At 35.9% G+C, this 12,378-nt stretch overlaps 1 protein-coding gene across 2 annotated transcripts in view; it reads right to left on the bottom strand.

Annotated features, from left to right (window-relative positions):
- Positions 1–12,378, bottom strand: part of REV3L (REV3 like, DNA directed polymerase zeta catalytic subunit) — a 114,542-nt gene that overhangs the window by 51,962 nt on the left and 50,202 nt on the right. For both annotated transcript variants that reach the window (XM_014263510.2, XM_088052599.1), the window contains exons 5-10: positions 11,854–11,950; positions 4,209–4,303; positions 3,520–3,624; positions 2,446–2,530; positions 2,212–2,360; positions 1,781–1,909 (exon numbers count right to left, since the gene is read on the bottom strand). In XM_014263510.2, coding sequence (XP_014118985.2) covers positions 1,781–1,909; positions 2,212–2,360; positions 2,446–2,530; positions 3,520–3,624; positions 4,209–4,303; positions 11,854–11,950 — 660 coding nt within the window. The remainder of the gene's footprint in view (positions 1–1,780; positions 1,910–2,211; positions 2,361–2,445; positions 2,531–3,519; positions 3,625–4,208; positions 4,304–11,853; positions 11,951–12,378) is intronic.

Below are 12,378 nucleotides of genomic sequence, written 5' to 3'. Positions count from 1 at the left end.
TTTTCATGTCACAAAAAGCTGTTCTATTCCAAGATTTCTCTAAACACTGAAAGTTTACCCAATTTCACTCCTCTCTTTAAATTTTATATTTTCTTTTATTTGAGCCAAGCTTACAGTAATTTATGCATTTCCCTTCTCTTTTTTTTTTTTTTCTTAAAAATCCTTACAAGTCTTTTTCTTACTCTCTTCCTACTTACCTATCATCTGACCTCATAACCAATTTATGACCTCCAGTCTACCAGCATCATTGTTACTTCTCTCTCCTTCTCTGGCTGAAGAACTACAATCTCTACTTTGTTTCCTCAGGAAGCATCATACGATTACAATGATCTTGAAAATTATATAAAATAGATCTCAACACTGGTGAAAAAGGCAATTTTCATATTTTGCAAAGGCTTCACAAGATACCATGCAACCATTTACAATAGAAACCATCCCCTTTTTCAGAGCTTTTGAATTAACCCACTTTCAATTTTACTTTCTGTTCTTGCCTCCTTTGCCCTTTGTGAGGCTCATCATTAAACTCCAGCCTCTGCTACATGTTAATATGAACCTCCATAGTGAATAGCAGAAGTCATGTGGTTCACAGTCCCTGTGGCACTCAGCTCTGCTAGAAGAATAGTGAATACTGGTGCAGGCTATGAGGGAGCATGGGACCCAAATATGAGGCATGTCTCATAGTCACACAAGACACCAGGAATCAGCATGACAAGAAGGGAGGAGAAAAAAAAAAAAGACAAAGAAAAAGTCATATAATCTAAATTTGATTACCTAGTCAATGGAAAAAAACAGACCATTTCAACACTTCAATTTGGTTGAGCAATTCAAATGTAAAGTCATAAAGCATAACCTACATATTATTTTAACCACTTCTTATCCTCTCGGGTCTGTTCATGCTTGCCAGCTCCCACAGAATTTCTTATAGTTCTTTCAATAAATCCAAATCCTTGCCTATAAAATGTCTATAATCAAAATCTTGCCTATTCTCTGCAAAATAAAACAGCACTACACTCTTAATATAACTTCATCTACTCATCTACTCCTCCTTTCTTAGCAAGAAGAGATTTCAAGGTTGTATATTGTATTACCCACAGACATATACTGTTGCCCAAACACATACTCATACCCTATAGGTATCAAAAGAAATGGAGGCTCCTACAGGTTTTAAATACTCCTCCCTGCCCCACACTACGTGGCTCATATTAACATTATACATTATGTTTACCAAAAACATAGAGATATATCATGAACCATGTGCTTTTCATCTCCTTTAGAATATCTGAACTATTTCAACCTCTCATAGTTTTTCACATAAGTTCCTTTCTTGGTTATTTTATGGTTGTTTTCCCCTCGTGCCACTCACAATTCTACTGTCATGGTTTTTCTCCCTCATTAATATTTTGCTTCTTGTTTCTTCGCCTTCAACCACTCTTTGCATCTAAAACTTGCCTCTCATTATTAACCTACTATTGTTCAGTATCTCCACACAGCTGAGCTTCTGAAGACAGATCATATGCATGTTTTTTTTACCTTAACTGTATGAAAGACACAGTTCAGTAACTGCAAGAGCATATACAGTCCTGGTGACATTTCTTAGAAAACATAAGGTGTGTTTTGTTGGTGGTAGGGTATGCGTGTTGTATGTGTGTGTGAAGTCTCAACTTGTTTGAAAAACTCCTTGAGATAAACTACTTTCTTTCATGATGGGTAGCCTAAGGGAACACAAAGACTGTAGAACAATAAAATAGTCTGGAAGAAAAGACATTCCGGTCATACTCACAAAAAACTGTAGTCTGATTCAGTCTTTGAGACAAAGGCTGAAAGCTCTGACTATTCTCCACAATGTTTAAAATAGCTTCTTCATTAATAAGTGCTTCCTCTTCTTTATCAGTATGCATCCTATTGGAGTCTTTAAAAGAAGAAAAAAAAAAAGAGAGAGAAAGCATAAAACTTCTGAGTCAGAGACATCAATACATTATGAAAACAAGCCACTGCAGAATGGATTATACTATCCAAGTATATTTCCATTATTTGCTGTAGCAATTTTAGAAAGGCTTACTCTAACAATAATAAAAATTAAATCAAAACTACTCTTTGGTTTTTCATAACTAACAACCACAACTTCCTCAGCTTACTTCTGTTAATAGTATAAACAGCCAAACCATGACACAGCTTTATGCCTAAACAATTAGGATATTAAAAAAAACTCACCTTTGCTCATCTGTTTATCATCATGTACTTCTACTGTATTAGCTGGTGTACATGGAAAGGCTTCAGGAGAAAGTACCTCAGAATGTAGTGTTAGCTCAGCAGAGAACTCCTCTGATCCATTACTGTAGTCCAATGATCCTGACAACGTTCTAGTTAATAGAAAAGCAAGTTTTAAATGCATATTTAAGGTTTGCATAGAATACTGTATTTTATGACAAATGGCTAAACACTTACACAGAGAAGTCATTTTGCTTGAGAATTTCTTTAAGTCTCTTCTGAAAAAATTTTTCACTCTCTGTTGCTGGCACAAATCCACGGTCTTTAAAATTTGAAAAATATTTGTTATTCAGTTTTACTTTGACCTCTCAACACAGAGAGCAGCTAAAATTACTGATTGTATTAGGAAAAGGCTCAAAGTTGAAGTGCCTGCTAATTTTCAGTGCCAAATCTGAGGGCTGACTTTCCAAGCATATTAAAAAAAACCCTTTATAATACTTCACATACTCCCACTGATCTCATTTGCAACTGTGAGTACCAACAGCATTTACAAATCACAATGCAATTACACCAAGGTAAGCATCCAAGAAAAATCAGTGGACAATTTTGAGTCTGGCTTATGCAGCCTGAATAACATTACACAGAAACACAGGAAACAAGTCAATCCGAAAGTAGTCTGCCTTAACCAGGAACTTGCCTCTTTCCTTCTTGCAATCCTCTGTCTTACTTGCCAAGTATAATTCATATTTTAAAAGAAATATAGCCTAGGTTCTACAGAGACTAACCTATTTGTTATGCAATTATATTGCAGAGCAGAGTCTTCCCTGTGTAATGAATTTTACATAAAAATACAGGGATTTGTCTATCCTATTAGAATTTTAATCTAATATCACCTTAGCTATAATTCTGCAGAAATTAAATGGGAATTATGCCCTTGGGTATAAACTACAATGGAAAGCTTCAAGATAAAGATATTTAGTTTTGTCGGTATTTAAATGTTTTCCATCACAAAGCATGCAATCTTAACTGCCCTTATCATTCATTCTGTCTAGAATGTTTTGCAGACATCTGAATCATGATGTTGTTAAGCATGGTTACATGATCTTGCTTTTAAAACTGGAAAACACATACTGGACCATCAGCAAGCCTGGAAGTGAAAAACACCAGTACATCTCAAAATCCCTCAAACTTGAAACATCAATATAAATTCTGTCCTCTTGCTTGCTTCTCATTCTAAGTTTTAAATTAACAGTTGCACCATTTTCCTTGTTGGTTTTGTTTGGGATTTTTTTTTTTTGGTTTTGTTGTTACCTTGTGACTCAGGTGGTTTAATCTGAGAAGATTCACATTTCTGTCTCCGTCGCTGCTTTTCATCCTCCCATATAGCTTGCAAACCAGGGTTCCTGCCAATCTGGGCTGAAATATGCAATTATACATGAAGGGATATCCGCCAAAATGACAAAGCATTCTTTCCCCCAACTGGATTCTAACACTCTTCTTCATCTCTTTGTCATTCTAGCCTGTTATTTTTTAATGGCCATTCCTGCCGTACTCTAGGATTTGGCATTATGAAAAAGTTAAGGCGTAACTTCATTTGTTTTCCAGATCTCCTATTTGTAATCTAGATGTTTGGCTTTGTCTCGTCTTCCCACAAAGTAGCATATATATATGTGTAAATACATATATATAGGTATATGCACATACATATGCATACATGCACATAGATGATGTTGGAATTTCCATTACTATTTTTCCTATAGGTCTGAAACCTTCTGTTATGCATTAACAAAAATCTCATTATATTGCTTTGATAAGACACTTTTTATAACCTCTTTTCTTTCAGAGTTCATTAATTTTTTTTTAACTTCAGAAATTTGGAGATCAGCAATTCACTAACACCAAGATATGGATTGTGATTTAACTAAGATGAGCTTTAAAAGAAGAGTGAACATGGTTTCTGTCCTAAGACTGTTTTACATGGAAAGTTATTAACACTTCACCTTCAATATCCAGTTGATTCAAAATGTCAGCAGCTACTGCATCCACCTCCAATTCACAGGTACTTTGTGGCTCAACACCTTTCAACATTAAAGAGCTGTAACAACATAAATATCACAGGGTCAATTTTATCAATACACTAAGTTTGAAACATGCATCATCACTGTTTTTTAACTGGACTAATATCTGAAATTATTCAGAGGGAACAGGAGTGATTGAATGAAGAATTATCAGTTCCCATCATCACCTTCAAGTCCTTAAACTAATGATCATATTCATATCTAATTAGATAAGAAATCTGTACCTTCAACTTAAAGGGTTTACCATTTTCTTTCGTGAGGAGAAGAGAAAGTGGTAGATAACCCCAAGTACTAAAGCAATTCCTATAATGTTCTTCTCCTCAAATACAAGATGCAATGTTCTACAGAACTAAGCCATAGGACCAGATGTGTAGGTGGGAACATGCACCCAGAAAACACAGTGGCAAGAATTTTTCTCTCTCATTCACAGTTCAGAACAATGCAGAGCACTTTAACATTTACAACTAATTTTTCTGGAGCTTTTTCTTTATTTAGCCTGGTGAATAAGAGAGTATTAACATCTCAAACACATGCTGAACTAAGGATAACTGTCTCGATGAAGACTTAAAATACTAGAAACAGGTTCAAGATTGTTGTACAATTATCTGATCACCTTCCTGCTGTGCCTTTTCAGATCTGCAAATGTCAGTGAGCAATTTTTAAGGAGTCCATGGAGGAAGCTAATGAATAGAAAACCTCTCCCAGGTTTATTGTAAAAGTCTGTTTACCCTTTAAAATCTTTTAGGGCAATACTGAAAATCCACTCCAAGCTCTTCAACTTTCTAGTAGGGCTTGTAGCAATAAGACAAGAGGTAATGGCTTTAAACTGAAAGAAGATAAATTTAGACTATATGTAGGGAAGATTTTTTTTTATGATGAGGGTGATGAAACACTGGAACAGGCTGTCAAAACAAGTGGGAGAAGTCCCATCTCTGGAAACATTCAATGCCAGGTTACAGGGCTCTGAGAAACCTAATCTAGTTGAAGGTGCCCCTGCTCATTGCAGGAGGGCTGGACTAGATGACATTTAAAGGTCGCTTTGAAACTATTTTATGATTCTAGGCATAAAAGACAATTTAAAGACTTTTAAAGACAATCCTCTGCCATCGTGTCCCTCTGTTCCCAGTCATGCCATCAGCTGAGAAACAAGCCCACAACATGCTCAAAATGTGTACTTTTAATGTCACACACTCTGGGTGTTTATTCATCAAAGGATTCAAACCGAGCTTTGCCTGCCAAGTGGGCAAGAGGAACTGCAGGCAAGCTGAAACTTGTATTTCGATCCCACAGTAAGAAACAACTGCAAGATTACTGGGAAAAAAGACTGAGGGAAGAGCCTGCAAGAATCGTTAGCTCCCTTTACAAAATCAAAACACTTCTGGGAACAAGCAAAAAAGGAGAACGATACAGAATGGTCACTGATATCAGAAACGTGGTAAAGACCTGCCTTGACTTTTCTGGAGGATAGAAAATCAAAGATAAGAGCTTCCCACTTTCACTGATTTCCTCTTTTAAAATACAATACAAACCCAAACACTAATGGGGGTTGCGGAGAAAGAGAAAGAAGGAAAGTTTTTGAAAAGTTTAAGGAAAATATGTTTTAGAGACCTATTTCTCGAGAATTTATTTGATGACTAGAACCATTAACTGAAGCATTTCCTTTTCCTCTGACAAAGACAGCTTTCTATTGCTTTCCCTTCATTTTGCCAGAAGATTTTGTCAATAAAAAACAAAACACCAATGCCATGTCTTGATTTTCCACATCCCCATCAAGAGTATGGCCAGTGATTCAAGAACTGATCAAGACCAAAGACAAAACTGGCCAAGAACTTCCCAAGTAATCAGATTTCTTACTTACAAGAGATCTAATATGGATTTCTTATATAAAAAATAACATTAAATTCAACATTAATGAATTTAAAACAAAGTGGTAGATGCTAATGTGCTTAAGTATTTTTCCATAGTAATATTAATTTGAAGTAGGTTCTTTGTCTGTAACTCATTTAACAACTTGAGCAACTAGAAGGAAAAGAGCTAGCTCATTTTTCCCAAGCTCTAAATCAGATATGAGGAGCCTTTCTGTCAAAAACTACACTATTTCAATTTACATGGCATATTATTCAAGTTAAAAACACTGAGCTAATAAAAGGCCTTTTCTGAAACAAATCTAGGATTTATCATCATAGTTGTCATTAACACTTTCATGATGAAGGAAGGGCTCGCAGTCAAAACTGCACACTCTAAAGACTTACGTGGAAGCTAATAAAGACATCTGACACAGAGAGTAAATTTTTCATTAGACTTGAAAAAATGTCTTCCCAATACAACCAGTTCATTAGTTTGGCATTTAACATCCTTGTCAAGGCAAGCTGCTAGACACTTGCACTAGCTGAAGTCATGGCAGTAGCACTACAAGCTTCAGCAACATTCAGTAAGCCACAAAGGCCAAGAAGTCATTTGTTCCCACTTCAGGAAAACCTTTGAAGGGCATATGAAAACAGAGCGGCTTTAACTGGCCCTTCTAACATTTCCATTTATGTAGATTAAAACAAAACCGTGAGGTGGTGAGGGGGGAGTACAAACTGTCCTGAAGTACAGTTATTTAATGTGGTTACATGCTGCTTTGGGAATTGTTTCAGTTGAGTATCAGCAGTAGCTTGGTCAGCTGTTTGGTGCTTTTGCTCACCTACATGTGTGCAACATGTTGGGAAAATACACAAAGTAACCAACCACATTTCCCATTCTCCCTGATCAAGACACATTTTCTCAGCAGCTACAGCACTGTTCTTAGCAGGTGCAAAGACAGCATGAAGAAGTCAGAACGTGTCTGGTCTCCCAGTTGTAGTTAAGAGAAAATATGAACTATTTCATGTCATTAGCAGTTGTAATGCCTTGGAAAATATTCAGAAATTACCTGTTTGATACAGATTGCTTTATACAACAGACAAATCACCTGCCTCACATTGCATGCATCTGTTTTGCAAAGAAAAGCAGTGGTTTAGGTAATACCAAAACCATGAGTTGAGAGTATTTGTATTAGAACAAGGTTAGAAAAGACAAATTAGCAAGGCCCAGGAAAAGCTTTTCACAGTATCTCTATTTCATTTTGTAAGAAAGAATGTAAAGAGAATTGTTCACAAGATAAAACTTGTAATACAGGTATATGAAAGACAGGGTTAAGTGAGGTAGTGTAGAAGCAACACAGCTGCAGAAGAACAGACATTTACTCTCTGAAGAAGCAAGATAAATGAGGGTTGCCATGACTAGGTTAAATGGGATATTCATACCTGTTAATTTTTAATTGACTTTTATACCTACACACTATGTGAAAAACTATATTTTAGCAATACAAATTGAGTTTACTTTTGTATAAAAAGATCCAAATAGATTATTTTGAGAACAGAGAAAACAGTCCTTATCTTTGAAGAAAGTTATAGTTTGCTCGCACTATCTACTGAGATAAAAACCATAGTTTAGGATGAAACTTGTGCTCAAAGAAACTACCAACGTTTGGTTTCTCAGACGTTGAGGCAATGAATTAAGGCTACAGTCAACACCTTTTAAAAAAAGTGCTCACTACATACAGCTAGGTAGATCAAAGCCCTTAAAAACCTTTAAGAATAATCAACAAGGTCAGTATCTTAATTCACCAGTATTAATGACAGCCTAAGGAAACGAATTCTGTAATGACCACATCTGAGGTATTTGTAATGTTAAAATGAGCACACGAGACAAAAACTGACTCCAAGGAGAATCTGAAAGGCATTGCTCAATTGTGCTGATAAGGACTCTAAAATTTGACACAATAATTTTCCATACTCTGTTCATGGCAGAAAACATGTCCTTGTTTTCAGGATGTTCAAGTGACTTAAATAATGTGCACATTATATTAAAAAGTCAAATAGCTAAATAAAAACATGCACAGGCTGACAAGCGAGAAAAGCAATTATGACAGTCACAAGCCTAGCAAAAATCTGCAATATTACATATCTGCTAGACTGTGCAGAAGTGCTATTTGTCTGATCTCTCCACTTCCATCTAAACTAGTGTCTAATAGCAAATCTAGGATTTAAAAAAACAAAGTGTTTCTCAAAAGCATTCTACCAACCATTCCACTTTTAACACATCATGTCCAAGTGGCAGACTTGACTGGCAGATACTCTAAGTCTGATGTTTACCAGAGAGTTTTCTCAATGGAACTCATAGAAGTGTTTCATCATTTATTATCAGCTGCCTGAGTGGGATAACAAAATGTGTCTCATGTCCAGAACTCCTGATGTCAAAAACTGTTGGATAGCACTACCAGATTCAGGTGACTGCTGCCCATTTCAAGGCTCTGTAGGTTTCAGTGCAATAAAACTGGCAAGTATTATTATACTTGAAAGCCTTACAACATCAGGGATTCCTGAGCACTGAGATTTTGGACATTTGTCAACTTGATAACAGAATCATTCTAGAATTACATTTGTAAAAGTGTCTCTGGCTTAATACAGTGCACTTATCATAGCTGCGAGTCATTAATTTGGAGATTTGCCAGGAGCAAGACAGGACATGGCTGAGTTGAATGCTGTTCTTGGTGAGTGGCTGAGTAGCCAGGTGCTCTCTTAGCATGAAAGAGGGAATTCAGCCACCAAGAAACTTTGACATAGTTCTCAAATGTTTTCTGAAATAAGGAACCATCACTAGCATTTACTGATGCAAAATGCTGCTCATGTTACACATGTGACTTTTCAATTTTGCATACTGCCTTCCAGGTATTCAGAATTGTACTTCAGCCAACTAATATACTGTGTTCCAAAACCAAGAAATGCCCAACCATTGGCACTGCTTGGTTAAACAAGGTAACTTGTTAACTGCCACTTACAGCAAGGACTCGGCAGATACATGTTGGACTACCTCTAAAATGTATTCTTAATGTACACAAAGGATAATGGGTCCAAACAGACATCCCAGTCACTCAGAATACAAGACAGGCCTAGAAATTTTGTGTTCTCAAACAACATTTGACTATCTTTTCCCTTCTTGTTTCTTCTTGACAGAACAAGTAATAACTTAAGCATACAGCTGAAAGGTAGGGAAAGATGCATGCTTTCTTCATATCTGATATAAAGGACAAGGAAAGAAAATTAGAAGTTCAGTGATATTTAGAAAAAACTCCAAATGCTATTGATAATAGCAGTCAAGAGGTAAAATTACAGTAAGGAAAAAGATTTTGCTAAACAATTCACAAAACAGTTAAATATCACAACTTGAACCAGAAAGAACTTGAAGATGACTGGATAATAAATTGAGGTGGCTGTGCAGATATTGCACATGAAATTAGAAATGAATGCAGCTGTTGATATGTAACTAAGTAAATTGGGAATACAGAACATTGTTAAGAAGAGAGAAATAAAGAAAGGCAGCTACTGAGTAATGCTGTAGACTGCAAAAATAGAAACAGTTGAGTCACAACCATTTCAGGAAACAATTAAAAGGGTTTCCTTGGATAGGTATCTCATACTGTCTGGGTCAGATTTGCCCTCAGTAAGGCTGACCATGACAATAACAGATCCATTAAGCCAACCTAGAAGCAAATTTTCAGAATCTGAAAGGAAACTAATTAGGAAGGCAATATGAAAGTGGCACTGCAGTATGGGTTTGATTACAAGAACACTGTTTTAACTTCATGACTCCCATAAATAATCCAGGAGAAATTTTAACAGGAGAATAATTTTGTGTAGATACAGAACAGAGTAAAATCAGGACTAGAAAAGTTTAGGTTTGTTGCTTTGCTATAGCATGTACGTCCTACAGCATGGGGAAGACAGTCATACAACACCCTTAAGAGAGAAACCCTTAGAGAAAACAACATGTAACATAGTATCAAATGTAAACAATTTCAGTTGCAGGAATCATAAATGAGTTCTTAATTTATTAAAGCATTTTAAGAGCTAAATAAATGTGAAATTCCTTTTGGTTGTATAAAAAGGACACAGCATCGATACAAATGTGGAGAACAGAATATAGACCAGTCACTGTGACTGAGCTTACTTCACATCTCATTAATACTGCAGTGTAGTAATGAAATATGCTGATAAGGCAAGCCAGCAGATGTGCTGGATACATAACCAGATCATAGTATCAGACAACAAAAGCAGGATAACTCAGATGTAGAATAATAGAAACAGGATGAAATTTTAAAATGGGATAAAAAATCCTACAGGAACTTACAGTGGGCATCCAAACAGAAGATTCTCAACTGGAAAAAGAGAAACATCTTGTACTAATAAATTCTAAAATGCTCACAAACCAATTGGCATGATAAATGAAACTGTAAAGTGTATTGGGAACTACCATTATCACTGCATATGGTATACTGAGAATTTGTGTGGTGTATGATGTAGTATTCAGGTTTTACATTTGAGAATTAAATTCCTACTGGCAGAAGTACAGCAAACGAACACCAGGGAAATGGAGAGCATTGGTATTTTCCCCATTTTTGTTAATGTCCCACTTCTGCAATATATGTGAGTGCTGGAGGACTGGCACAAGTGAGGTGCTGCACCCCTGGCTGTACACATGGAAGAGTGGAAGGAGGAGAAAAGAAGACTAGTCAGAAGACCATTACAGCCATGAGGATGCATACCCTGGCTCCAGCTCTGCTAAACTCATCCCTTTGTGGTTTTGACAGCCAGAAAGTAGTACTTAGCTTTCTTTTTATCTGCCTTCCCCAGATCTGTGTAAAGTAACATCAGATAATCCTGGTCTAATTTATGATCTAACCTTTAAGTAAGCTGGCTTGCTGAACCAAGCCAAATAAAAAAAATGGTCTGTGAATGAAAGAAATATGCATCCAGAAAGAAGAGACAGCCCAAAGAACAACTGCAAATAAAGTGACCAGAAGTAAAATTGCAATAAAACTGTAAGATGAATGTTGCTGCAAAATCCTTTTAATGTAGTAATAGAATCAGAGAACCAGATGTAATGAACACAAGCTCATGTTTTTGCACGCTAGAAAAACCTGAAGTATGGTTTAATGCACACACTTTCTACTGGGGAAGCAAAATCTCCCAGCACGTCACACTAGCAGGAAGTGTGGCATATTGAGCCCAATAAGTTCTTCAGAGAAAAATGACAGGATCCACCCAAAGACTGAGATTACTGGATGACAGAAGGACCCACCAAGCATCAGCAAATAACTTAAAGAATTAACTTGCTGTAGATAAACCGTACAAATCAAGGTAGCTTCAGATACTATGAGTGGCCCAACTCTGGCCACATAACCCCCAAAATTCCAGAAATATTCCATTTTCTTATAGAAGTAAAATGATTACAAATTACAGACTGTAGAGTAGGAAATGCCTAGGAAAAAGGAAAAACATGGGAGACAAGGATGGAAATTCTAAGCTGAGATTCTTATGTAGCTACCTTTGAAATGGACAAACTGAAATTGTCTGATACATTATTCATATTTTTTTTTAACATATAAAATATATAAGGGTCCTTTAAATGAGAGACTGAAACTCTGTATTTCACACAAGTTGATGTATATAGGAACATATGGCATACAACAGAAAACCCTGACCTTGGTATTTCATCTTCTTCCCATTCAGTGAAAGATACGTTGCTTGAATTTTCAGGCAAATGAGTTGTATGATGTTTACTTCCACCTGATGTATTACCTAGGGAAAAAAGTAGAATGAGAAATTAATTCATGTGGCAATATTTTTTACAAATATCATTATATAACAGTATTTATTAATTAATATTACCAGTCCACCTGCTATAAAAGAATAAATAGCACTGCATTATATCATCTTCACCCATTAACTATGCTATCATATAAATGATCTAATTTTCTTTCTAACACATAGAAATATAAAAAGAAAAAATATACTTCCAACACAGACATTATTCAAACTACATTTGTTGCATTCTAGTCATATCTTAGCCTAAATTCAATCTTCTCTCATCTGTGAAAATTTCAAAAGAAATCATAAAAGTCTGATGTAAACTTCAGAATTTCCAGGGTCCACAGTTCAAATCCCAATGGAAATTAGAGGCCAAAAAACCCACAAAATTCTACTTCACACTATTCCTTTTTTGTATT

The sequence above is a fragment of the Pseudopodoces humilis genome, chromosome 3 (assembly GCF_049639895.1).
Source record: "Pseudopodoces humilis isolate 2021_Gansu_Grassland_sample_001 chromosome 3, ASM4963989v1, whole genome shotgun sequence".
NCBI classification, from domain to species: Eukaryota; Metazoa; Chordata; class Aves; order Passeriformes; family Paridae; genus Pseudopodoces; species Pseudopodoces humilis.
Note: the sequence above shows the minus strand (reverse complement) of the source record. Positions and strands in the feature narration are given on the sequence as shown.